Here is a 27,956-nt window from a genome sequence, read left to right as displayed (position 1 = left end):
TACATTAATAGATTTCATTACTATAAAGATTGATTTTCCTTTTATGTTACATATTATGCACAAAATAGTGTACGTGCTGGCCAAAGCCCCATCCTACCTGGCCTTGAGCACTTCCAGGGAAGGGAACATCCGCAACTCCTCTGGGCAGCCTGTGCCACGGCCTCATCGCCCCCTGAGTGAAAATATTTCTTCTTCTTATCTCATCTAAACTGACCCTTTTTAGTTTAAAGCCGTTAACCCTTGTCCTGTCACTGCACACCCTGACAAAGAGTCTCTCCCATCTTTCCTATAGGCCCCCTTTAAATTCTGGAAGGAAACATTGTGTGTTATAGATACATAATACAGATTGTAGTGCGCGATAAAACTTACTGATAAGTTGTATGTATTCACATTTTTAATATGCATACATACGTGTATATTCTATATTGTGTGAACACACTGCAAGATGTGTACAGACATCTATACAGAGAGCATCCCTGACCCCGCCATGTCCCTGGTGCCATGAGGCCTGGGCCTGCCCGTCCCTATGGCCGTGTTCTGCGGCCTGTGTCCTGGTTGCCTTTAACATCACACCCTGTGCTGTCTCTGCCAGCTGTAGCGCCCCCAAAAGCACCTCTGGCAGCTTGTGTCGATGGGCTGCTTTAGGTTTTTAAGCAAAAAACGGGGGCTGTGCTCAGCGTGTGGCCTTCGGCCAAGCCAACAGAACCCGCACCCAGGCTGGCGCAGAGGCCGCATCTCCGACCTGCGTGAGCAATGCCCGGCTCCTGGCAGCCTGGCTCTTCCCCACTGAACTACAGCTTTGTTCGCTATTTTTAGGGGATTTCGGCCTTTCTCTGAGGAGCACCTGCTGCCTCAGGGTGCCACCGAGGTCCCACTTCAGCTAAAGCTGCCCTTACCGCCTCCTCCCTGCCCAGCGGCACGCACGGCACTTGACAGCCCCCTCCTCTCTGGGAAAGAGGGCCTCTAAAAGCAGCGCCGCGAACTAATTAATGGCTGCTGCTGAATGCAGCGAGCCGCGGGGTGGGCGGCTGAGCCCCCAGGGCTGAGCCCCCAGGGCTGAGCCGGACGCGGCCGCTGTGCGCCCCCCGCTCGGCTGAACCCGCCGGCACCTCCACCCCAGCAGCCTCACAGTTTCCATCTGCCGGTGCCTGGTGCCCTCTGGAGGACACCGGAGACCTCACCACGGCCATGGCCAGCCGCGGCCGTCCCCGTTTCAGGGACAGAAAAGCCCCACGAAGCCACGAAATACAACGTATTTATAAAAACTGCCTCCAGAAAGAGCCCACGGGCAGGAAACTACGGCACTGTAACCTCAGCACTGAGCACTGGGTCCTGCACTGCCTTATGAAAAGAGTCACGCTCCTGGCTCTGTCACACACAGCGTTAGCTCCAGTTCAGGCCTAGCTGAGTTGCTGGAGTCAGACGGCTTCCCTTTGCCTCTGGACACGCAGGTCAGGGCTCGAAGTGGTACATGACAAGGCTGGGCTGGGGTTTGCGTTGCTCCAGCCACCATTAGCAGGGCTCAGCGACCTGGGTGAGAGCTTCCTGCTCATCCTCTTCCCCAAAGCACATAAGATATAAAATAAATACGACTTTACCAGGCACAAAGAACACGTCCTGGATCAGCAGCATCAACAGGAGTTGGAGTCGATGATCCTTGTGGGTCCCTTCCAACTCAGGATGTTCTGTGCTTCCACGATCCTATTAACACAAGGGTGTCACTTATTTACAGTGTTTTAAGCTCTGCTTGCTGGCAAGGAGGCAATGATGGCTTTGGAGACCTGGGGGTCTAATGCTGACAGGGCTTAGCAGCCATTTTGGTGCCCTGCTCAGTGTTCGAGCACTCCTTGCAGCCCTGCCATCACTGGGGTATCCCGTCTTTTTTTTTTTTTTTAACTCAAGCCCTACTTTTCATGAAACCTGTAGGAATTTAAAAGCTTTAAGAGTTTTTTAACCCTCTATTAAACTTGTTCAGCTGCTTAAAAAAACATTACTTTGGAGGGAAATAAACAAGTAGGTGCATGCCTGGCAGCTGTGTTTTCCACAGTAAGACAGGCCTGGAAAGAAGAAAGAGAGAAAGAGAAAGAGAAAGAGAAAGAGAAAGAGAAAGAGAAAGAGATAACAGAGCCTTAAAGTGGTACTTTAAAGAAACAAGTAGGACTCACCATCATGACTGAATATGACCTCTCAGTTTCTGCTGCATATTTGCTTTTCATTTCTACATATAATCATACCGCAAAGGTGAGTGTGCATGGGAGAAATGGGAGATACCGTGGGTGTGAATACAGAGCTGCATGTCATTGCCAACTACAGAGAAGCCTCTTGAACAACTGCAGCTGCACTGGCACAAACCCTCAGTCACTGCTGCAGGGGGGACTCACAGCTCCAGCGCCGTGTGCCTGGCTGGGGATGCCAGGCCCCATCCTGCAGCACTGGACCCTGCCAGCTCCAACACAAGGGGTCACGCACGAGCTGTGCTCAGCTCCTGAGAGCCGGGCTCAGCTCCAAACCGCCTTTTTTTTTTTTTCTTCTCTTTATGGCTATCATCTCCCTAATATATTTCTCTCTCTGCGATGCTGCAGCAGGACAAGGGACCCTGTGAAAAATGTGGGGCCAGGGCCTCACCAGTCCTGCTAGCGAGGGGCTGCAGGGCCAAAGGCCAAAAAGTCACCAGGGCCAGGGGACTAGGATTTATCACCACATCAACACTACAACTTTGTTCTGTACTCAGCCTGATGGCACTGGGACTCTCCTGAAGCACAGGCACAGTGCTCCCTGCCTTCGCCTGAACCAGGAAGCCCAGGCTTCAGCAATGCACAGAGACAAAGGGGCATTTAGCAGGAGATGGCCATGGGTGGGACAGCCACTGCCCGCTCCTGGCACAGATGGGTCCTGAGGTCAGGTCTACAGCACCAGCTGGCACGCGACGGCCCCCTGCATGCACCCCAGGGCAGGCCTGGTAATGTGGCTTGCCTTCCTGGGCTGGTAGATGCTGGTTTTGCTTACTTAATTCCTATCTAGGTTCTTGTAGCACACCTACATTAAGCACATATATACGTACATATACTCGTATGTACACATTTGAGCTTGTGTAAGCATTTATATACACATGCATATGCAAGGACTCTGTGTAAGGTTCAGTTCAGGTTATACGTGCATTGAAGTGTCATAACGCAATGATCTGTGTTGCCTGATTAGATAAGGTGGGGCATAGGGATGCTCCTTGGAAAGGGACCTTCCCATTGAGAGGTGGGTCAAACTTCAAGCACTGATGCTTCAGCACAGCCTGGGACATGAACTCCAGGGCCCGAGGCCAAAGGAAAACCAGCATAATTTAAAACAAACAAACAACTATATCAGATAGTTTATCTGAACTGCTTCCAAACTACACACATACTAGATGAGATAAGCACAGAGCCCCAGTGCTAATGAATGCAATCCTGCTGCTCTGTGCAGGCACAAACAGCAGGGATGTCCCCAGCAGCTGTGCCTAAGAGGGAAAACCAGGCCCTTTAGAAAAAAATCTGGGCCTCCCAGAGCTTCAGCCCACCAACTGTGTGGGTGTCTAGTACTTTTTTTCCTTTTTACCCGTTGACCAGGGTTTCCAAGCCTTTCTCCCTCAGGCCCCCACAGTGGATGGCAGCCTCTCACACTGTGCTGCAGCCGGCACAGATGGGATCCAAAACAGCATCACCACCAGCTACGTAGGAACACATCTCCCACTGCAGCCCTTTGGTGCTATGAAGACAAAATCTTGGGGTCTCTGTGGACCTCTTGGGATTCATTCATTGCTTAGGGGACACCTGGATCCACATAGGCTTTCTTCTCATGAAACACAAAAGGTGTACAATCCCCTGCAAATTGCAGCGTTACTGGAGGGTGGCTGCACTGGTTGCGCTTGGCCAGTGCTGCCCTTCTGCTGGTGGCAGGAGTGGCCCAGGGGCAGGGAAGGAAGCATGGCTGTAAGAAGGGGGCAAAGCACCAAAAGCACCACGCCCTCCTGCCCTTGCACCCTACAGCTGGGGGTCGCCTTATGAAGAGCAGAAGAAGGACAAGGACGGCTGGAGATCTGATACAAGGTATAGAAAATATAGCCTGTGAAAAAAGAGTGAAGGAAGTGTGTTTGTGTGAGTCTAGGGGAGAATAAAGGAAGGGAAGAAGCAGCTGCCTGCAGACACAGAAAACCTCACTGTAAGGGCTCTTCTCTGAGCACACCGCATACAGGACTAGGAGTAATGGGCTTAAGCTATAGCAAAGAAAATACAGTTTAGATAGCAGAAAAAAAGTATGAGGGCAGAGGGTGAAACTGAAATAAACTGCCTGGGAGGATTGTGAAATCCCCATTGTTTGAGGCTTTTTAGAGCAGGTTGGACAAGCCCATCAGGAATGACAAGCAGAGTTCGTCCTGCCTGCAGGCAGAGGATGGGCTAAAAATACCTGAGTCCCTTCAAGCTTTATTTTCAGTGATTTAGCAGAAGGCTGATTAAGCTGCTCAGCACCACCATCAGCTTCAAGACAAAGGCTGCTTTCATTCAGTCAAATACATTCATAGATGAAGGCTTATTTATTTCTTTTTAAAATCTGCATTCCCTTCCTAAACTCATCCTTAGCTTCCCAAATGTATGGTTTTTAACTAGAGAAGATGGTTGAACTCCCAGAGCAATGACACTCAATCCTTTAGTGTGCATCACTAAATTGTTGCTCATTGAAGCCAAATGTACCATGGATTCCCTAAGTTCACTGGGTGTTGTGGGTTGGGTTTGGGTGTTTCAGCATATTCAGTAACTAGAGCTCTCTATCCAAACAAGCCTGTGGTCTGATCTGAATGTCCAGGTGAGGTTCGGTCCCCTGCTGACCATGTCGAGGAAGCTTCATACTGTCACCGGTCACTGCCTGCTCCCCAGACCTCTGTGTCGCTCCTGGAACCAAACACAACACACCAGAAAGCAAGAAGAGCTCTGCTGCAGCTAAAGCCACTAATTCGGTAGGTCCCTACTAATGGCTTTTCACCTACATGAAAATTTAAGGGAGATTTTCAAAGGCACCTAAAGGATTTGGGAGCACAAATCCACAGCCAGCATGGCTCATGCTGCTAAGCAACAAAGACATGAGTATATCCTTCTGAGAGCACCCGAGCCTCATTAGAGTCAATGATGTAACTTCTGTTATAAAACTGGTGTTGACTTAACTGCTAGCCTTTTGCAAGAGGATTTTGGTTCCCTCGCTTATCCTTAGTAACAAGAGCCCTGGTCGTACAAAGGGAATAACATTGCCACCCTTACTGCATGCAGTCAGACTCACCACGTACAGGATGGAGACACCTGGTGTGACACAAGCCATCAGACACCCAGTTCAGTAACAAAACGTCAGCCTGTTGCAACATACTACCCCATCAGGAATTTGGAAAACTTCTTTCAAAGAACCCCCTGCTTTTCCCTAGAAGTAGACCCTATAAAAATTATATACTGCATTATTTCAGACTGTATATTGTATGGACATTCTAAGGGTCTTCAACTTGAATATCTTTGCATTGAATTTTCAATGTAGGCTGTAGAGCACATCCAACACCCAACATGGGCAGCCTGGGGACATTTAGCTCCAGGCATGGCACTGCTGCTACACCACTGCTCGTGCCACAGTTGGGCCAGCACAGCTATAATACCAAATTAAAAGCATTCAAATGTTTCCAAATAGCCACCAGTGAACATTTCAGGCACCTTATGTACATTCCTTTTTAAGACTATGACAGCATTTCGTGAATTTAGCCAGACAAATGATGAAAATGGAAAGCAAACACTTCAAAAATAATAAAAGAATGACAGCAAACAGCCTCTAGCTGTTGAAGAACAACTGTCCATGCCACAAGCTAATCAACCTGCTTAACTTCACAGGAAAGGCAGGGAGCAGGCAAGCGTCCGCCTTGTCCTCCCGGTCATTCTTTTGTTAACTATTTTTAGATTTAATCTTCTGACACCTATTGACAGTGAAAGCAATTAATGAGCAGAGACTAACATCCTGCATTCTTTTAAAAATAGCAAAGCATGGAGAAAAGATTTAGTCAAGCACATGATGTGAACATGACAGACTTAGCCTCCAGAGAAATCATGTAGCTAAATACACCAGAACTAAATAAAGAATTGTGTAGGTGACTCAGTTTTCCAAACATGGGGCAGGGTCCTGACTGTGAGGAAGTTAAACAAAAGGATTAAGAGAAAAACGTTTATGAAAAGCTTAGTATCTTCTGTTTAAATGGCTCATTCCGCACACACGTTTCAATAAGAAGCAACACTAAAAGTGCTATTACACCCGTGTGACTTACCAGTTCCAAGATCAGCATGTAAGAGCTCAGAAAATCATGCAGTAAACTATGCATGTCTACCACAGTGACAGCCCTGAGCCCTATAAGTGTGTTATTCCATTCAGTGTACTACTGATACTGTGGCAATGCTGGGATATGTAACAAGAGTGCTGCCTAAGAGACACAGGCTTGGCATTTCAAACTAGAAAAAAATTTAAAGAAATAGAAAAAAACTTGTAAAAAACATTATATATAACCATCTTGTATCTGCTAATGTTGGGCCATTCTGAATATCTAGAATTTAGGTATCTTTAAAAATTTGGGGAAACTGATAAAAAAGCTTTCAGTCCAATAGATACAGCAGAGGCTGCAAAAGCCATTTTTAGACACTCGAGACTCCTTTGAACAGACTTTACTACTTTCCTAGAACTCGGAGACAGTAATACAATTTCTTATGATAATCAAAAATAATTAAGAGGGATGTGGGGAAGACAGAACTGAAAAAGAAGTCTCTTTTATGACTGCTTTTGTTAATAGAGAAAAAAATACTTGAAAAAAATCATTGAAATACAAAAAACAAACAAACCGCATACTCTAGCATAAGTTCTTCAGTGAATCCCTTCAGGTAACTCACGATTAATTCACTTTCAGAGATCATAGGAAAATAACAGCAGCAGACTGCATTTCCAGAGTGTAAAGCTTTTGGCTTAACGAAGACTCAGGAGGGAGGGACAGCTACTGCAAGCATATCAAATAGCAATAGTTGAAAGAGGTCAGCAGCTTCTCATGACAGCGTGCTGGATTATTTTTCCTGTCCACAATCAAGACTGAGGGTGCCATTCATCAGCAGACATTTTACCATGAAGGTGCAGAGCTCCCTAGTACCCAAAGTACCTGTTGCATCCTGGGTATCTCTGGAAAGATCCATTTGCAAAACTAAAAAGCTCGTTATCGCTGCTTCATTTAGACCCAGTGTACTTGTTGCAATTCTAAAACCTAGAGACATAGAAACTAGAGGAGCAAATGCTTTTAAAAAGTTTGCTTCCAGAAGATAAAGAAATCACATCTCTGTTACTGCAGAAAGCATTACCAGAAAAAGCACTATTGTTACTCCTGGGACGAATCAGCCTGGAGAGCTCAATTAGCTGGCAGAGGGGGGTGGGGAGTGGAACACAAAAGGCTAATTGACATAATATTTGTTTTGCGGACAGAAATGCATTTTTCTTTCAGCTTGTCTATAATTTATGCAATAATACACCTACAAGGATAAGAGGAAAATTATGTATTTTAGTGTTGTATATTTGAACAAAACCAGTACAAATGAGAAAGCTGAACTAAAATGGCAAACGTAGCAAGGTCCCAACATTGACCAAAATTTACACAAAGTCTTCTCCTACACCCACAGCACAAATGGAATCATTTGAATTGTAATCCTTCCTACATTTTTATAGAGTTAACCGTGCAAATATGATGGTTGTTATGTTCATACCTCCTGCATCAGGAACAGCAGTGTTAGTCCCCTACTTCCCTGCCTAAGTATTGGAGAGGGAAGATATATTAATACAGGAATACAAGGGTTTCCAAATTGCACAAAATGTTTATTGTTAGTCTAGTACATTCAATATCATATTGACTAGAATACAGTAATTCAAAATATTTTTGGCGAATTGAAATTTTTTAAAAACCATTTCAAACACTCCAAAAAGCAATGCCATGAAAAATTAACTTAAAATTAAAACAAACATATTCAAGCAACAGTTTCACTTTTGACTACAGAAAACCTCTACATGTGTTTTAGTGGTTTTAACAGTACTGCATTTAAACAAAATATATGAAATCACAAAAAGTGGAAAATACTAAAATACACAATGTTAAAAAACTGAGGCATCCAGATGTGTGAGACTTGTACTTGGAATTACCTGCCCAGTTGTCCCGTTTGTACTCTTTTGGGGCAGTTAATTACTCTGCTGTAGTGGTGCTGTTTCTCCAATCATCTGCTAACACTGTACAGCAACTCTTCTTCAATGCCTTAAATCTAAAGTTTGTCCCTCTTGTTAAGTTCCGTTTACAAATGTATGTAATCTAAAATATGCAACCCACTGACAAATCTAGGTGCAATATTAAACGGTACCTTGAAAAACATCCCTATCTTGCTACTTATCATTTGAAGATAGGCAATATTCAGAACAAAATCTGAAAAAGGCAACAAGTTTTGCTTGTTTTTGAATACTGACATGAAAAACAGGAAATTAGAAAAAGGATAAAGTCAATCTTAATATAAGACATTCATTATATAGTGGGACAGATTACAATTATTGGATAAACAGTATTACAATGACTCTTCTACAACTGGTCATTTAATGCACATCTACAATCGTGACTTACTACCACATTTTGTTTTCCTCTATGGAAAGACAGCAACACAATTGAAGACCAGTTTTACTCTGTGTTAAGTCCTAGAATGACAAGTGCCACTGAATCAAGTTCTTCACTCTTTCCTCCCTAAAAGGCTGTGCTTGTGAAGAACCAATAGCCATGAATTCAAAGTGGTCAGCAGTTGCTCTCTACCTGCTGTTCTGATGAAGATTTCCCAACAGAATGTCAATCAATCACCCCAATCAATGTTGGTGGGAAGTGGTTCTGCTGGCCAATTTAAATCCCCTTGAAAAATCCAAGCCTTAATATTACAGCACCAATATACGTATACATATTTTGGAAAAGTTACTAACCGTTTTGGATAGAGCGATATTAGCTGGGCACCTTCCTTAATACTGCCAAGGTCTGATGTCAGCTTTCATCCAAACTGCTGCTTTACTGGGCAGCACAGAGTTGAACTTGGAATCTTGAGAAGAAACTTGTGTTAATTATTTCTTTAAAGCACTTCATTTCCATCACAGGTAGAGCCAAATTAAGGTGCTATTTAAGTGGTACTATAGATGAGCAGAATATTACCACATTCAAACTCAGCAGATGAGCATTTATATTTCAGTTTGTAAAAGTGGTTACTATAATTACACCTATAATACAACCCTTGGAAGAGGTACATTTGCTTGTCAGTACAGTATGTGGAATGTAACCATTTCTTGCAAGAGATTTTGCAACATGAATAACTGCATAGATGACAGTTGTGTGTTTTCAGTTCAGTAAATGTACTTTTAAAGTTTACAAAAAACACAAAAAGTTTCTATAAAAGTCACATTATATCAAGATAATGGGTGGTAAAAGATCATTCATCTGTGATTCATGTTTAATAAATGACTAGTGGAAAGGTGACAGAAACCAAGTTCAAATCAGAAGTTACATTTTTGCTATTGCACTGACTTCACTTGAATCACTAATTTAGAAAAATTCATGTAGTTAAAAATTGTAAAGTTAAACTAGAATACAAAATTTATTTGTAAACATCAGGTAGCCAGTTCTACTAACATGGAATGGACTCTTAGTACTGCAGTACAGTATCTTAGTTATTTACAGCACTTGCCATACGAAGGACAATTCCAGGACACACACAACATCAGTTCACAGTAATTGTGTTCAGAGAACTACCAATGTCAGTGCAGTTTTTCTGTGCAATTTTCCGATTTCCCCGAATTCCTTAAGTCAAATAATACTGTTACAGAGGCCAAGTGCAGATTACTCCCCCCACTCTGATATATATGTATATATCATAAGTGACGAATGATGTCTGCAGGACTTCTGTAAAGGTACTTCCAAATGGCATAGTAATGAACAGCAGCTGCTGTGGCCACAAATACGTGCCAGATGGCATGGGCAAAAGGAATGACTCCATCGCTCTTGAAGAACACCACACCAAGACAATATATCAAGCCTCCCCAGGCAACCTCCTGAAGTCCATCGGTGTTGCTCTGACAATTAACAATTAACAGACAGACAGACAAATTAGAAAACCAGTATACTAACATTTAATTACACTTGTGAAATACTTTATACAATATGTTTCGATAGCACAATAGAACTAGTAGTGGGATAAATCAAAAGTTAAAACAAGTCTGATATTTTGCTTCAGGCTTGTTTTGTTAGCAGAGCAGACAAGCATGAAAAAGCCAATTGCTGAGAAATCATGTTTCTCAAATACAATGCATTAGTCTGATAGAGTTCAGCTACTTCTCATCCACTCAATTTTGCCCTGCTTCACTGAAACGAAAAGCCTCTAGTAAGAGACAAAAAGCTAGCTTTGTTCCACATAAGTTATTTTTAAAGGGGCAAGAGTCAATTTACTTCCCCCATCTTGACCTAGACTGCAGAATCAATTAATTAGATTTTACCTAAAGCTCTTCAACATACCAAGAAAAAGGGACAATTTGTTATCAGAATTTCATTCTACTGTCCTAAAGAAAGCTTCTCTCCCAACTTCTAAGTCTTGAGCAGGCATCAGATACATTCATGAACAGTAAAATCTAGAAGCATTCCATGACAGGTTAATGTATTTTGTATCTTCATCATTTTTACTAAAATCAAGGTAAATTACATGTTACATTCAATATCCTTTCAGAGGTAGGGATCTTCATGAAGTTTGGAACCCAAGCTCTTTTTATCTAGACTCCGTGGCCCAGGTTCAACAAAAGAAGGTAACATTTCACTGAATGCAAGCTATAAATCCAAAAATATACTTGACTATATTTGGTTCTTCTGCAGGGAAGTTTATAATTATGGTGGACTAAAATTAAGATCTTTTCAGAAGAAACAGAGCTACACCAGTACTTAAATCAGTTATAAAAGGAAAGTTTGTATATTTGTAATGTCAACAATCACATTCCTTACCATGGAGGTCACTACCAGAGCAGGAGAAAATCCCATCGCTAAGTAGAAAAAGAGTTCAACGATCTTATACCTAAAACAGAGCAAAATGAACCATTTAAGGTGGAGTACATAAAATACAAACATCTCCTTCAACAGTAAAGAAGATATATCTAAGATTTTATGTTAGCATGAGTCCATTCAACTTCTCAAAAAGCTTTTCACACAGATATGTTTTATTACGACAAAGCTGTTATTTATCTCTGTGCATGCTACAGTTGCAGACAATACCTTCTTCACTGAATACTGCCTAGATGCATTCATTTGCATTAAATACTAATGAGAATAAAATATTCAGACAACTTATATTCTCTTATTTGAGAAGCTCAACAGCTCATTGCCAAAACAAAGAACAGTCTGTCTTGCCCACTGAAAGTACATAAGAGCAGGCTCTAGAACTTGCCGAACTCAAGGACGCATATTTCAAATTAGAAACACTAGTACTACTATTAGAAGGTAGCAGGAGTTAGTAGATCTCAATATATATGCAGTATAATCTATACATATTACTACATAAATTAGTGGCATAAAAAAGTTCACTTTTTTTTTTTTTTTACATTACCCACTCATTCCTGTTTTCTTGTAGTAAAGTTAAGAAGTTTTAAAATTGGATACTTCCCTCCCACCACTTTAAGAGGAGACAGCAATATACCCTAAAGGCAGGTTATGACAGAGTGAATACACTTATCATTTGACAAGATAGAATTTTGCATCACTCATCACTTATTTCCACCATCTCAAAGGTCTTATTTCCATCTATGAAAGGCCAGGTACTTTAAGGAACATTCAGAAAGCAAGAAAACCACAAAGTTTAAAAGTTGAATGCAAATAATAATTCTTACTTTTCATGGTAGAGAAACACATAAATGGTTCCTCCAGCAGCCATCAGCCAGATAAACCAACGCATGTGAGATGCTAGAGGTCCAAGCTCACGTAGATTTAGCCTGGAAGTACAGAGATTTCAACAGACAAAATTAATGAATGAATGAAGCATATTGACACAAGAGTAGGAGGCTTGGTAAAAATAAATATTCAGAGCTATAACGTAGGCACAATGAGGGAGAAAATATTTGGACATACAGAGGTAGAAGGTATGCTTATATTGATGTAACAACAGCACAATGTGGAATACACATAAACAAACAGCTTTCTAGTGCTTTCAAATACTACTTCCTGTTTTGCAAATCCCAGGGGATTATTACATTCCATTGCACAATGCAGAATGTAGTCAGTTGCTTATATGAAGACACCTATAGAATGTGAAATGTCACAATGATAGCCTGTTTACATTGGAAAAAGCTTTAATTCTGAAGCTGTGCTTCAGACTTCTTACCATGGTGCATATGATGCTGCAATGAAGACGTAGATCATCATTCTGTCACACATGTGAAAGCAATGCTCCATTGTCCTAGTAGGAGAAAGAACAAGTTCATCAAGTAAGATACTGGAAAGATTTTTGTATCACCACATTTTCCTGACACATTTTGGAATTACTTTAGGGGAAATGCCATTATCTCCTTAACCTCTTAAAACCATTTGGAGGACTGTCGACCTTTATTCTACTTCACAATGTCATAAGCAAGACACGTAGGAGATGAGCGCTCTTCCATCCCTCTCATCGTACATTCTGCTCACTGTCAAGGAGGCAGAATGCTGTCACATCAACCCTCTCTAATCCAGAAACTTATCCTGTTACTACTAGTTAAATGCTATTTATGGCCCAGAATTATATAGGGGTAACAAAAAATACAAAGAAAATCACACCTTAGTTTTCCTGTTGCACCCTTGCTCCCAAGGCTGTTAGCCGTGTATCGCATTTCATTTCTCTTGGCAAATTCTGTGTTAAAGTATTTGAGCATGCCATAGTCCCAAGCTGTCCTCATTTCTAAAATGGGCTTATATCCACCATGCACTTGTATTATGTTCTTCCAATGCAATTGCTAGATTAAGACACGTTAGGTTATCAGTTGCGTTGGAAGAACAAAAAAACCCTTCCCAAAAGGCACCAAACATTGCAAGTTTGTTTGCACATGAACTTGGCTCATTATTTCTTCCAACAGAATCAAGGTTTTAGTTCATTTTGTTTTGCTGTTTTATTTTGTTTGTTTGTTTTGAAGTGATTCAGTACAAGGCACTACCCCAACCTTCTGTAAAATCATTACTTTTTGACTACTTTAGAAATACAGTGTTAAAACATCACAGAACATGAAAATAAATAAAACATCGCATACAAGAGCTATAATGATACCTTAAGTGACTCTTTTTCCAAGAAACTATATGAAATACCGTGGAGACAATGAAGAGCGCACAGAGCCCCATGCCATACATCCATGCTGTTATCTTTTCCCATCGATCATCAGAAAGCCGGTGGAGAAGGGCACTACCCACAATTGCAGGAACAATAAGGAACTAAAAACCAAAACAAAATACAAACAAATGTTAATACTGTACTTGCTACCAACATAGCTACTACCCACAGTACTGTAACAGCAAGGTGGATGGTTTTATGGCATGCTGCAGTATTACATGTATGACATTTGATGGCAGCCTCCCAACTGGCAGGAACTTTTCATTTAGTTGCAAGTTGACACACAAGGGTCTAGACTTCGGCAGTGTCTCAGACAGCTAGGTTATACCTGCCTGTGATAAGTTTCTCCTCACATGGAACTAGCATAAGCTACTAGCTCCTCTAGCCATGATACAAAATCAGACAAAAGGATTTACAAAGTCTGACTAGTGGTGGTTTTTTTTCCTCCTCATTCTGCTTTGTATTTCTATAAAGGTTTTCATCTAACTCTAGGCTCAGATCTAAACCACCACTTGTGCACAGAGGCTAAGCACAGGACAGACCAAAAGAAACTTAAATCTCAAATGAAAAAATAAAGTATTTCAAAGTGTGCAGTTAAATAGAAGGTAACAGAATTAATCAAAGGCTTTGCAGAGCTTGGGTTTTAGATATAAGTTACCTGCAGACTTATGAAGATTCTAAATGCACAAATATGAAGTTCTTATACTGCAACGTATCCCTGACTGTTTTCCTTACCATCTCCCTCTCAAGCAGCTTTAATACAGATTTTCCAAAGTGACCACTGCTATAACATCATGATGGAATTAGCATGCTCACATAAAGTATCTAAGAGGAGGGCTGCAGGTTTCATAGAATCACTTTCCTCTCCAGGATAAATTACCTTATCTATCTTTGTCTCATTCAGGGGGAAAAAAAGAAAAAAAAGAACATGTCAAATTAAGTATTTAGAGAAAAGAACCTGCTGTCTCAGACATTTCTACCTGTCTCCTTCTACTATGAAAGAGTATCTTTGTCAGCCTTTAAGTTAAAAACTCTGTAGAAGTTCCTTTTCAGACCCTACTGTATATCTTAAACATGAATTAAGTCACTGGAATTGGAATAACTTCATAGATTAAATACTTCATAGGTTAACCTAAGTCTCACATACTAAACAAAGCTAGGAACCACTAATGTTTAAACAAATCTGGCAATTCTGCTCTGCACTACAGGTTTGATAGCTTAGAACACAAAGTGCAGGCTAGACCAGAACTATCTTTGTCCTGTGTCTACATGCAGACAAGAAACTGAGGCTCTCATCACAGCTATGGTTCAAAAGATGCACAGCATACTGAATGAATCTGTAAAGCAGCTGGTTAATCCAGAGAAAGGGTTAAAAAAAGACAAAACAATTCTTTTACTTCTGGATTTTGAAGTACCTCACCTGTCACTTCATTACTGTTATAGCTTCTTCCTTTCTGCAAAGCTTGGTACATTCAAACCAAAAGCTGTAGAGCCATACAAATGAGAAGTATGGCATTCTTGTGTCTACAGCATTTGGACCAGAGGTGAAAATACTTTCTGAGTTTTGCAATGAGACTATGGAAGTTGACCTCACGCACTTTAAGGCCAAAAATAGTCTTCCAGTCTGGCTTCTCGTTTATCACAAACCACAGATTTCCATGTACGTATCCTGGAGAGCCCTCAAATTCAAGTAAGGTTAAAAAGTGTTTCACTCCTCTGGAGATTAGTCACTCCTGATTTCCACATATGGCATACAGTTTAAAGTGTGGCTAAGGCCCTTGAGACAGCAGGGAACTGATTAGATGTGACAGTTGTTTCATTTCATATTTGCAGGAGACAGGAAAATGCTAAGCTCCAGAAGTTGTTTTTTTTTTTTTAGCTGGGCTTCTTTAAGCTGCAGGATCATGCTGCATCCACATTTGTCAGCTTGCTTCCCAATTTCTGATATAAATTTCAATTTGACTAAACTTGACAGAGAACCGAAAAGTTTCAGAGATATTCTGTATCCACAAGTGTCACAAGCATGACAAATCCCTACTAAATCTCTGTTACAGGCCTAGGCATGAGCTGCTCAGAGATTCCACCTGGAGCTCCAATTGAGACCTTCTCATAGGAAGGAAGGCCTCCGAGGAAACTAGATTTAGATATTACAGAACATCTTGCCTTTCTTATGGAGGTATCCCAGCTTCTTACCAGTCTACTAAAATAAATGTTTCACAAGATAAGCTATAATGCATAATGCTCAAATGGACCAACACATAGTTTGCTGCCAATCGCTTTTTCCAAAAAACTCTTGTATATAAAGTTTCAGGATAAAAACAAGCAATTTTCTGTTCCTCTCTCTTTGCACCTTCAGAGAAAAGAATACAGCCAGAAATGAGTATGTGGTTGAAGGGCTGAATTCATCTCTTTTCTGCTTTGTCGGTCTCTAACGAATGATTCTATTTCTCACAGGGAACAATACCATACTAACATGAGAAGGATTTATTGTGTTTTATTTTTCTCCCTAAGTATTCTATTTGGAAACACTTTGCCTCTGTGCCCAATATGCATCATGGGAACAGTTAGACTAAACAAGAGATGTTCTATTGCTTTTTTTCTGACCAAAAATAGCTAGATTAAAAACAAAATCCAGAAATGATACTCTGCTGTTTGAGACAACTGGATAGAAGTTCTTTAGGTTCTAACACCATACCACATAACGTGATACAATGGACTTTATTAAACCTAATTTATGTCTCACAAAAACAAACACTAGTCAGCTAAACAAGACATCTTCATTTCAAAAAGTTGCTAGCACAAAAACAGTATTCTTCAGAATAGAGAAGCAATCAGTCCTTTAAAAGGAGTGGTATTTACCAGAAACTTAGTCAAATAACCAGAATTGATAGAATGAATGTGACTGTGCTGTGTCACTTTACAGGAATGACATAGCATATCTAAGTTGCCAACATTCCTAATAATAAAATTAGCCAGAAGTTAAAGAAATTTTGCTTATTTCATCATGAAGTACAATTCTTCCAAATGAAAACCGTCACCCACCAACTTAATGTACTGTGAACAAAACAAGACCGATAATGCTCCGATTTACTGACTCCATTGCCTTCACTAATACTTGCTAAGGCAGAAATGGGACTGGCAGAAGGATTTACAGAATGAGAGAAAGGCAACAGTTTCACTAAGTTTTCTAGAGAAATGCCAGAACAAAATGAGCCTGAAGTTACAACAACAATACAAAAAGACGACAAAGGATTAAAATGTATTTATTTACAGCTACAGGATGGAATCTTTAAGAGGCAGCTTAGGTGCAATCCCCCCATGATATGTTTTGCAGAAACTGACTACCACAACCACTGCTGTCACAAATAACAGCCACTGTAAAAAACTAAGGCACAAAGAAAGATCCAGAAACAGTAAGCTGTAGACCTGAGCAGTCATACTTCAGTGAAATTACACTCTCTAGGTATCAGTTTATAGGTATCTCCCATCTTTTTGGGGTTGCTGAGAAAACTGGTACTTTGGTCAGTATTTTATCTGTATTTCTTTCATATTTCTGTAGGCAATCTCTCCCACAGAGAGGTTTAAAAAAAAAAATGTTAAAAATTGCTTTTGTCTGGAACATTCATGCCAACTTAAATTTGGACATGAGGCTATGCAGCTCATATAGTCAACAACACAAACTTTGATGCACAAGCCACTGTGGCAAAGCATGTATTACCATGGAAGAGCATATACATGGCTCTCACGTGCCCTTTATTGAGAGGGAAGTGCTTATAGCATAAAGATAGCCCCTACAGTTCCTCTTTGAAAAGGAAGACAAAGACCGACAAAGCAGCCAAAAAAGCCACGTGACACTTAGACAGAACCATGAAAGACTGCCCATCTCAAGCTTCCTGCTCCACAATCGCAGCCCTGAAGCCATATAGTCTCTCTTTACTCATGAATTTTCTCTTCACGAATAATGAGACAGGTGTCATGGAATGAGAAGTCTACTGGTGACTTGGGTTTTGCACTATACAGAGGACAGAGAAACTGCTACTATCGGTCAGGTAGAACTGAGACATTTTCATCATAAGAGCACTTCTGAAATTTTGATGATTCCTCTTTCCATGCTCCAATGGCCTGGAAAATGCTCCAAGCCTCATTTTTGAAATATTTACTCTTTTTCCATGCACTTCACAAACCAAAACTAGAACTTATTTTAAGAATAGTTCCTCCTTTCAAGGCAGTTGGAAGCAGCTTTTAGAGCAGTATAACACAAATTGTGGCTAAATTCTGAAGTTTTTATATATCAGAACATGTCTTTTGTCTGATAAACCTTACAAGCACTAAAAAGTTTCAAGATGAAACAGCAACTTGCCCAATGCTTTGATTTAGCTTACCTTACAATTCAAATGCTTATTACTCCTGCTTCTCAAACAGTTTCCTTCCTGTTCTTCTAAACAGAGAGCAGTTTTTCTGTCTCTACATTCAACTGCTTAGCTGCCCTTCCTGTCTCCTAGTGACTAAAGACAAGTCAGTGCTTCGTTTAAGGTTAAAGACATTTTAAACAGCCTTTCTAGTTAGAAATTTGAAGCCACCTTACTATGCTACAAAGTTATCTTTTAAATTTTGAATCAAAAAGCAATATATGGGATTCTGTATCCCCATTTATGAATTGACATTTTTGAAGCAGGTGCTTAAACTGACCACCATATATTTTTAAACCAAAACCAGAAGAGATACCTACCTGAGGACTACAGTTACGCTCATAAAATACAAGTTGACTATTTTCTGAATTGCAAGTAAAAAGAAATAGGAGGAAAATGGAGAATCATTGCTATTAACCATAAGCTATTTTGTATATATTATGTCACTGCCCTAATTGAAAACTTATCTAGCAACTACTACTCAACTACTTGATCTTCTAACATTTAGTAAAACAGGCTGTAACGTGGAAGAGGAAAAAAAGCATCTCCCCAGCTTTTTCCGTATAATTCATTGTGTTTTCCCAGAAGAGATTTCTATCTCAAGGCTTTAGATTTTGATTAAAAGATATTTATTGCATACAATTTTATTTAAGGAGTAATCCCTCTATTGTACTATACTTTATACTATATTTTCTTCCAAAGCGTATGTTAACATATGCCCAAGTTGTGAGCAGATCACGGTAGATTTTAGCATGTAGCTTGACTGTTCAGAATTAGGATTAGACAAATTCACCATAAACAGCATTATACCACAAAACACTGATATAACAGCAGCAGGTTACAGCCAAGGTAACAGGCAGGAATATGACATGCCTGTTGTTCAACTGGATGAAGCTTAGAACTGCTAAGGAGTACAGCAACTTCTGCCAGATATCTTGACAGCCAACTTTTTGGCCAGGATTTGTACAAGGATTAGAAGATAAACTACATACTTGTGCAAACTAACAGAATGTTGCTTCATTTCTCTAGACAAATAAGCACATATTTACATAATGTTGTACAAGAGACCCTTGGCTTAAACACACACAAGCTTCAGTCAGCTTTTCTATATGTAAACCAAGAAGATTCCATTTCTACGAGTAACACAGAGCTGCATGTTTGTTATTTATAAAATACACATGAAGGATCTAGGAAGAGCTCTGTTCTTAAAGGACTGAAGAGTCCCATGCACCACACCATGAGCATTTGTATCTGTGGCTCACTCAGACACATTGGAGGTAAAAGAATGTAGCCAAAGTCAAACCTACTTCAAATGTTTGGAGTAAAACACGAGATCAATGACAAGCACTGGCTGCCTTTATAAAAGGGCAAATGCTAAGTTTAAAAAAAAAGTTTAAGACTCCTTTCCAACTACAAAAAAAAGTGGGACTGCTTTCATTATTTTGTATACATATCACATATTCAAATCTAGTATGGGTCTTTACATGACAAAAATAAGGACAGACTAGGATTTTTAAGAGGGCTGTCTAGCGTTTATGATCAGCATTGTTATTGTCCCTTTCAAAACAGGGAATTGAAGAGAATCAAAGAATCAGTTTACAGATATTAAGTATCAGAACTAAGCCATTTTAGCTCTTCTAGCTATTATTATCCACATTATTATGTGTTGTTTTTTTTAAATGAATCTTTTGCATTCTAACCTGAATAAATCTCTGATACTTCCAATATAGAATTCCCATATTACTACATGAGCACAGCACCAGGAAATCTGAGTTGCAAGATTTACTAGTATATTTATTTATTTGCTTATTTGCAGTCATCCTTTCACTGGCACAAGGTAAAACCACATAAAAACATGAAATTAACTTTGGTAAAAGGGAATCTTGAAAAGCATTTGGAACTTCTGGAGATTCAGAACAAGGACTAGTGATTACCAGCCATCTAGTTAGTGTTACATTTAATGGGCTGTTACAGCTGAAGCTTACACAAAAAAAAGCAGAATAGTTATAAATATATGCTTGGGCAAAGCTAAGTATTTAGCCATGTAAAAAAAATTACTGAAACACAGTTCAAAAAAAAAAGTACTTACTGCATGTGTGTAACAGTTAGCAGCATGTTCATAGCAAGTGGGTTTGTAGCGGCTGTTCGCTGGAGCTGGGTGGTTCATGAACCTGTTGAATAATTAAGGAGTGTTGTTAGGAAAGTTAATAAACCATCTCCTTGGAGCATCATGAAGGAATACCTCCAACCCAGTAACATTAAAAATACGTGTACAGACACGTTTAAGGTAACTGTTACAAAATTCAAATTTTTCTCAAATATGTTCTCTTACCAGAAAGATCAGTTGACCATTCAGTACACAGACAGTCACAGAAATGTTTTTATCTTTAACCAAGGCTTTTCTCATTTAACAGAAGTTGCATACAGAAGTCATACTCCTCCCCTTTTCCACTTGCTTGGTCAAATAAAGAATTGTCTCCTGTTTTAAATACATAATACTCAAAATTTTCTTGAATTATGGCCCTCATGATAGCTGCCAAGGGTTACTCTTCTTGAAAGAAATTCTTGAAACTCCAGCAATATTCCAGTTCTATAACACTTCAGAATAAGCCAACTTGAACTTTGTCTTTTCTACTCCCATAGCAAGCAACATTTGCTGTTGGAGTGTCAGATGGCTCAGTTTTTTCTTTGTGGCTAGTGCTATCTTCTGTCTGTAACTAAAAGAAGTCACACAGAGAAGAAAGGATATGCTAATGGTTAACTCAGAAGAGGAATCATTTCAAGAGCATTTCCATGACATTCCATCTTTTTCTCTAAGAATTTTCAAACATTACCTAACAAACAATCAATCTCACCAAACAAAGCCTATGCAAGTCAAACCAAGTATGATGAAACTTGAGAAAGTTGTGGAAGAGCTAGCCAAAACAAATGTTGCGTTTAACTATTCCAAGGAGCCCAACATTTGAGTTGTTTCTGTGAAACTACAAAAATAAAGCGTGTGTATAAAAACCTTGGAAAACCAGCACGCATCCATATGCAACCAGTCAAAGATCAAAGTTAGAAGCTACCGCAACAACAGTACCATGTGTGTTAGCCCAGCACAGCCTACTATCATACAAAAGAACTGCTTTCACTAATAAATTGTCTTTGTATATTCCAGGTTATGGCAGACTATTATAAAACTAGGCATTGGCAATTAGTCAGGTATCCAACAAGGCAGGGAACAGCTTCACAACAAATACAGAACATGTCTATGTTCAGAACTGAGAACAGCTTTATTAGCAGGATTTATATACAGGGCTTGTTAGAAAAACTTTGGTCCTGCCTCACGTCCCTCCTGGTTTAAGTGAGAAACAATTCTATTTTTGGGACATCTATAAAATATTGACTAATTTCAAAACAGTGAGAAAAAAGGGGGAAAGAAAAAAAACCACATACCAAAAAAGCCCCACTCAGCCAGAATCTTGTCGTATGAGCAAGCAGTTCCTGATTTCTGGGATAAGATACTTGGTTTACAAATCATTCAATAAAACCTTTTTTCTTCTAAACTGATATATGAAAATTTGCTAAGACTTAAACAGCCTTGATAAAGTAACACAGTATCATCATGTCCAAATTATGGCAATTTCAAAAAAAAATGTTTCAAATGTTATGAATGTAAAGGATTAAAAAATGTGTATTTTAGTCACAGAAGCTGAGTATAAAATGTTGTTACAAATGAATAGTTCCAAGGAAGTTAATGTATAGAAATGGCAATTTTTTTGCCAGTGAAAAATAACACTCTTCTCTAAGAGGATAATGCAATTGTAGTCATATGCACAGGCTTGTGGAACATTTGGAAAACAATATTGTTGCCCTGTGCATACAGATCTTCAACAGCTGCTGAAGACCATCTCAACATCATCTAAAGATGGAACATTCAGTTCACTCAGTTCTGCTTCCAAGTTTGGAAAACATTTAAAAATAAAAGCATCTGTTGGCTCAGTTGAGTGACCAGGATTAGACTGCCCTTGCTCAACTCCATAGACTCAAAGTCACAGAAAGCCTTCCACTGATTATGTCTAGAATATTACTAAGTTTCTCCAGAGGCCATGGTGGTACCTTGGAGGTCTTACAAGAAGAGAGAGGCTACAAAAACCTGAAGAACACAAAGGAATAAGCTTATCCTCAGCGTCACAATTTCTATTGTTCAAAACTTCTGTATATTATCATCTAATAAGCTATAAATAATTGAAGGTAGCCTGCTAATGGGATCTTCCATTACCCATTAGAGGATTAGAACACAAAGATATTAACAAAGCTATCCTTTCTCTATTATCTACACAAAGGGCGTTTTCCCACTCTTGGTGCCAACACAAGAATGATGCAAATATTCATTTATCTACATGGTAACTTTGTCTGAAATCTGATGCTTGCCTGCTTTTCCAGGCAAATTTCACACATGCACCTTTACTTTCAAAACATTTCAAACATCCTTTTTACATTAAAAAAATATTTCATTTCTATTCATTTAATTTAAAACAACTTGCTTTTCTTCCAGAGTTCTGGCAGAGTAATACCATTAAGAATACTTAATCCATCTCTTCACTTACATGTTTATACCACCACCAACACCAGCATGTTTTGACAGGTGCCAAGAGTTAGACTTTACCTGTACTTTAACAAACAGGCTCTCCAAACAGCCCAGCACCTAACTGCTTTACATTTGACATACTTGCACTTCTTTCTGAAACGTGTCAACTGCCATAGACTGCAAGACCCAGACAGCAAGTGCTGTGGCATATTCGGTCAGGTCACTGCTCATGGACAGCATTTTCAGTAAAGCAAAACTTCAGTTATCTCCCTGTGCCTTTTTATAAGACTATTTATAAATGTTACAACTTCTGAGGGAAGATCATCCAAAAAGTGGTCGAACAGGGGAATAATCAAATGCAGCCAGTGCCACCCTTGAGTTTGCTTCATTTCCAATTGACTGTTCATGTTCAATGCTTTGAGAAACAGACCTGACATTTGAAGATAGCTCCTTTCTATTAGTACGTTGAAGAGCTCATAAAAAGCAGGACAAATCATTTTGACACATTCAGTTTAAGAAGTCAGTCATTTACTCCTCTAGTTAGGTACACATAGGGCATTGCAACACAAAGGCAGAAGAATTTGGTTGTAGACTTATTCACAGTGTGGAGGCAAAAACTGCTCCATTCCTTCTTCAAGGCAAATGAAGAAAACAAACCACACCACGGGCAACAGCTGCTTTTGTTTTCTGCAATGTGAATAGTGCAATACAAGGAGATTGTTTTGCCCACTATTTACGCGTCAAGTTTGCCTCTTCTGAAAAAAGGATAGTTGTGAGGAATACACACCTTCCTAACAGAGGAAGTTTGAACGACAGCACCCAAGTGCTATTTACTCCTAAACAAAGGCTCTCCATAACACAGCGAGTAAGGTTATTACCAAACGCAGGACAGTCTGAGAAACAGCACTCCAATTTATAGGAAACATCTCTAAGTGAATGCTTTTGATTCTCAAACAATCATATTCTTTAACAGCAGCCCTAGTGAAATTGCAGTCATTCATCAGGAGATATACCAAAGTATCTCACAAGAAAGGACATATATGTCTCCATTTAAGACAGTGACAACCTAAAGTCTTTAGCATAAAATACTAACTCCTTCAACATCAGAAGACAATACGGATATAACTACAGAGTCTGAAAAATTAGTCTGAGCATCAGGATGCAGCATTTTCAGCTTAACTCAGCTCAGCAGGCTTCGCTGCCTGAGGACAAACACATTGAGCCAGGACAGTACCACTGACTGCTCAGACACAGCTGCTCCAAATTCTACATAATCTCTTGGTACTATGTTCAGTTCCTTACAGATAGCCATGAAGAATATAAGCATCTCCAAAGTTTCCTGATTTACTTTAGATAAACATGATATATTCTGACTTTCTGTACTAGAACTTGAAATTTCTGAATCTAAGACTAATAAGTACTTGGGGCCAGCCATGAGATCATAATGCTTTTGCATTCAACTCCTTTATAAGTTTAAGTAGCAAAAAAGTTTAAAGTAGCCATGCTTGGCGGCAAATAGATCTTGAGCTTTAAGAATGTTCCAGCTTTATAATTTTGCATCATATAAACAACATTCACTAACAAGTACATTCCCAATAGAATTGGAAAAGACAGTGAGAAAGACATGCGACTTCATTTAGAACAGGGGAGAAGAAACTCATACCCTTGTTCCCTTTACATAACCTGAACTTTGATCTTGAAATACTTCAAATAATTAGCATTTTAAATATATAGACTAATCTGTTTTTCTTCCCAGAGACCACTGATCTCAAGTTCCTGTTAATTTCCAAGGGGACAGATGCTGTATGACTCACTGTGTCTCTTAATTCTGAAATCACTGCATTTGGGAGAGAAAGGAGGAGGAAAATCGGAGGGTCCTTAATGCTTTGTCTTAGCTTGCAAACCCAACTTAAAAAATAATAATAAAAAAAAAAGAATCCTAAATCTATCGCACATACTTGTGTGGCATATGTTCTCTGGTATCGCTGCAGTTTGTACCCAAAACTGCAGAAGAGAAAACACCTTTCAGATCTTGCTTTGTTCTTGATTCCCGTCTGCTGTATGAATTGTTCTTTGAAGCATGAAGCAAAACATCAGTAAAAACAGCAAACATCAATAATGGTCTCAAAGATCTAGATTTCTGGGGGTGTGGGGGTTTCTTTTCAGGAAGTATATTTCCTTTATTCAGATCAAAAGGCCTCATACTTCCTTTTTAGCAGCCTAAAAAGCTCATTGTCTCTTTTTATATCTTTTTTTTTTGCCTTGTGCTTTCCAGCAGCAGGAGAGACCAGTGAGACCCCATAAGCCACAAATAACAGCGTATCTCCAGAAATTGCAACAAGATGGGGACAACTCCACAAAAACAGCAGTAGCATACATTAAGCTGGGCTGTATATTTAGATACCAAAACAATTTGTTACGTTGTCTAAGCTCTTTGCTTTTGAGAGGAAAAGCAAAAACCACAAGCAGGTCAAAATTGATCAGCATCGCATTCTCATTTATAACCGCGTAGGTAAGGTTTTGAAGAGAAATAAGCAGGTTTATAAGCAGCTTGATTCTTTCTGACCAAATCAGTAGATATGGCCTTTATGAATTCAGTCTATTTGGTTCAAAACAGAGGCATATTCCTCTGGACTTAGTACCTTCCTTCCTGGATTAGAAGGTATCTAGTCGTGGTTTGCAACTATCCAGATAATTTATCTTTACTACTGCTGAACAACTGAGTCACAGAAATAATTTTGATCAACAGAAGCAGACCACTTGTTCAGAAATATCCATGAAATTACGTATGTAAAGATTCATGTTACTGCATGACACTAAAGACTACATGAAATCAGCTATAATCCAGGAATCCATCCATTAACAATTGTGGTACCCTACACGCATCAGGTCCTGGAAAAAAAAACGTCTGTGCACCCCACTGACTGCCCAAAGGATTCCTTAACCTCCTGGCAAGTACAAAAGGCAAAAACTCAACTGAAGCGCGGGCAGAAGTCACACCGGGTGCAGCACATCTGGGCGCAGGGACAGGCTAGCACATCACCCTAGGTGTGGGTGGCTACAGAAACGAGGTCTGATCGCACTAGTATTTCCCCCTTCCTCACTTCCCTTTCAGTTTTATTTTGCTTTTAACCCCCAAGCTTTGGTTTCTTGAGCGAGGCGGTGGAAGAAGAGCAGCCCTACAAGAGCCTGGCCTCACCTGGCGGCAGGCTGCCTCCCAGAAGTTACCAGCCCTGCTCCTGGGCTTCGGGTACCCAAACCCCCCGGGTACCCGCGTTCCCTTGAGGGCCCCCCCGTGAAGGGGAAGGCGGGCAGCATCCCACAGCCGCCCCGACCCCACAGAGAACCCGAGCGTCCCGGGTCGGCAGCCGGGTCTGTGACACAGGGCCGGATGCGCGACCCTTCACCCAGTTAAAGAGGGGAAAAAAAATAAATAATGAAAACAGACACACGGGTTCCCCTCCCGCCCCGCTGGAGAGGCGCTGCTCGCGGCGTGTGCTTGCCCGCTACAGCCAGCGATGCCCCGGCCCTCAGCCCCGGCGATACCGAGAAACGCTCCGGTGACTGCCCCCAGCCGGGCAGCCTGACCGCGGGGGCAGCCGGGGGTCCCGGCCCGGGCTGGGGGGGGGGGGGTCCCTCACCTCCTAAACCTCTCCTGGAGCCGCCGCATGGATCCTGGCCGCCCGCCCCGGCCAGGCGGCGGCAAGCGGGGGGTCGGGACGGGAGGCTTCGGGCGGCTCCTGAGGCGGCGAGGGCCGGAGTCCGGGCCCTCATTGGCGTGCGAGCCGCCGCGGCGCCGTCCGTCGGCGAGGCGCGGGAGCCGAGCGGGCGAGCGGCGGCTGCAGGCGGCCGCTTTAACCGGCCCCTCGGCTCCCCTCAGCCCGCCCGGCCCCCGCTTCCCTCCGCCCCGGCCCGCCCCCGGCCGCCCGGCCCGGCCCGCCCCTCGCTGAGGCGGTGGCGGGGCCATGGCGGAGGGATGGCGGCTCCCTCATGGCGGCAGCTGCGTGAGGCGACCGCCGCCGCACCACGGCACACAAACAAGCACATATCTGAGGGTTTGGCTATTTAAACAGGCCTGATTTTTAAACTACAGAAGCTGGAAGAGCACTTCCGTGAGGGAAGCCGGGTGGTGGCGGGCTCTGAGCACCACACAGGCCTTTGTCCCTGTACCACGCTCGGGGCTGCCCAGCAGAACAGGCTCCTCCAGCAAAGCTGTGCCTCTGCTGTCGCATAGAGCTGCACGTGGGGTGATTTACTGTGCTTTAAGCCGAGGTTACAGCGGCTGGGCTGCTGCTGATAACCTGGCTAGCTGTTTTACTAGTTTTCCAGCTGTAAGCCACTGAGGTGTTATCTACTTAAACCATAAACTTTTCCAAGCAAGGGTTATTTTACATGAATGAAGAAATGTCAACAAGATTTCCGTGAGATGAATGTGGAATTGCCTTCCACAGCACAAACTGGAGCATGAATTAGGAGAATATTAAATTCTTGAATAAGCGTCTGTCTGCTAATCTAAGACCTTGTTTACAATGGGATTTGAACTGTTAGAGCCCTCAACAAAAGCAATTAGTACAGGCACACCAAAGCAAACCACCGGTTTAGACAAATAAACTATATCCGGCATCAATATCGTTTATGGCAGGGCAGAGACAGATGGGATCTGCTGGCTGCTGCCGCCGTGGTTTACGAGTTGCCTCCCCAGCTGAAGGTGCCACCTCTGCCAGGCAAACACCTCCACCACAGGCTGCAGAGGGAAATGTGGCCGTTGTCACTTGGCTAGCAGTCAAGCTAAATCTGGCTTTTCATGGCCCTCAGTCCCTTTTACTAAATCTTCCTCCACATCAGGAGTTAACAAACGATTAGGTGGTAACAGCTTTGTAAACTGCCACAGCAAGACTTGCTTGACCCTTGGTTTCTCTCCTTTTCCGATGAAGTAAGCTCTTCTGGGACGAATTGCAATTTTCAGTTTCCCACAGGGGCTTGCTGCAATGATAGCTGGGGCTGGGCCAGGTGCTGCAGACAGGCCATAGCTCAACTTTGCTCCAAGGCAAGGGTAGAACATGGGGCTGGAAAGGAGAGCTCGTGAAATGCAGAGCCAAGCTAGTTCCTGGATGCTTCTCCTGAGTTTCAGGAGGGCTTAAAATACTTCCATTAATCTCAGTGAGGTATCACTGTTAATAAAGTGGTACAATCTGTCATCTGATTTAAGTGTCATGGCTAATAAAAGAAAGCTCCATGTTGTGGAGGTACATCCTGCTTATGTTATCTATTAATCCAAAAAGAGCAAAGCCTGAGGACTCCACTGAAGAACCCAGCCACACACGCATGGCTGCATTTTATTGGCATCCCAATAGTGTGGCTTTATTTTGAGGTGGAACTTGTGGTAGTACAGCTCCCTTCCTTAACACCACATACCCATCCTTGCATTCCTCCACTACTGCCCCAATAATTTGTTCTTTCAGGCTGTAAAAATGTTCAGGAAAATAAGATTCTGTGGACACCGGGACTGCAAGACTGGCTTTTTGTGGTTCTGGTAAAAGCTGGACTGAC

At 41.2% G+C, this 27,956-nt stretch overlaps 1 protein-coding gene and 1 long non-coding RNA gene across 2 annotated transcripts; one reads left to right on the top strand and one right to left on the bottom strand.

Annotated features, from left to right (window-relative positions):
• Positions 1 to 110: 110 nt before the first annotated feature.
• On the top strand, positions 111 to 8,425 carry LOC308179789. The gene is made up of 2 exons (XR_013940540.1): positions 111 to 4,079; positions 4,834 to 8,425. It is a non-coding gene; the product is annotated as an uncharacterized lncRNA (long non-coding RNA).
• Positions 7,876 to 26,388, bottom strand: MMD (monocyte to macrophage differentiation associated). The gene is made up of 7 exons (XM_080560448.1): positions 26,048 to 26,388; positions 19,923 to 20,004; positions 13,365 to 13,525; positions 12,450 to 12,524; positions 11,959 to 12,060; positions 11,081 to 11,150; positions 7,876 to 10,164 (listed from the first exon to the last, which is right to left on the bottom strand). The coding sequence occupies exons 1-7, from the start codon at positions 26,371 to 26,373 to the stop codon at positions 9,964 to 9,966; spliced, it is 1,017 nt and encodes a 338-aa protein (XP_080416574.1). The 5' UTR covers positions 26,374 to 26,388; the 3' UTR covers positions 7,876 to 9,963.
• Positions 26,389 to 27,956: the final 1,568 nt, after the last annotated feature.

The sequence above is a fragment of the Anser brachyrhynchus genome (genome assembly GCF_964034855.1).
Source record: "Anser brachyrhynchus genome assembly, chromosome: 18".
NCBI lineage: Eukaryota > Metazoa > Chordata > Aves > Anseriformes > Anatidae > Anser > Anser brachyrhynchus.
Note: the sequence above shows the minus strand (reverse complement) of the source record. Positions and strands in the feature narration are given on the sequence as shown.

Bases quoted from the DNA above. Each gene is read 5' to 3' on its own strand.
- MMD (XM_080560448.1), bottom strand. From the start codon at position 26,373: ATGGCCCCGCCACCGCCTCAGCGAGGGGCGGGCCGGGCCGGGCGGCCG. The intron at 13,526-19,922 runs GTAAGTACTTTT...TTTGGTTTTTAG, and splicing joins CTAACTGTTACACACATGCA to TTCCTTATTGTTCCTGCAAT. The intron at 11,151-11,958 runs GTAAGAATTATT...GCTCTGTTTTAG, and splicing joins GTGTTTCTCTACCATGAAAA to GTATAAGATCGTTGAACTCT.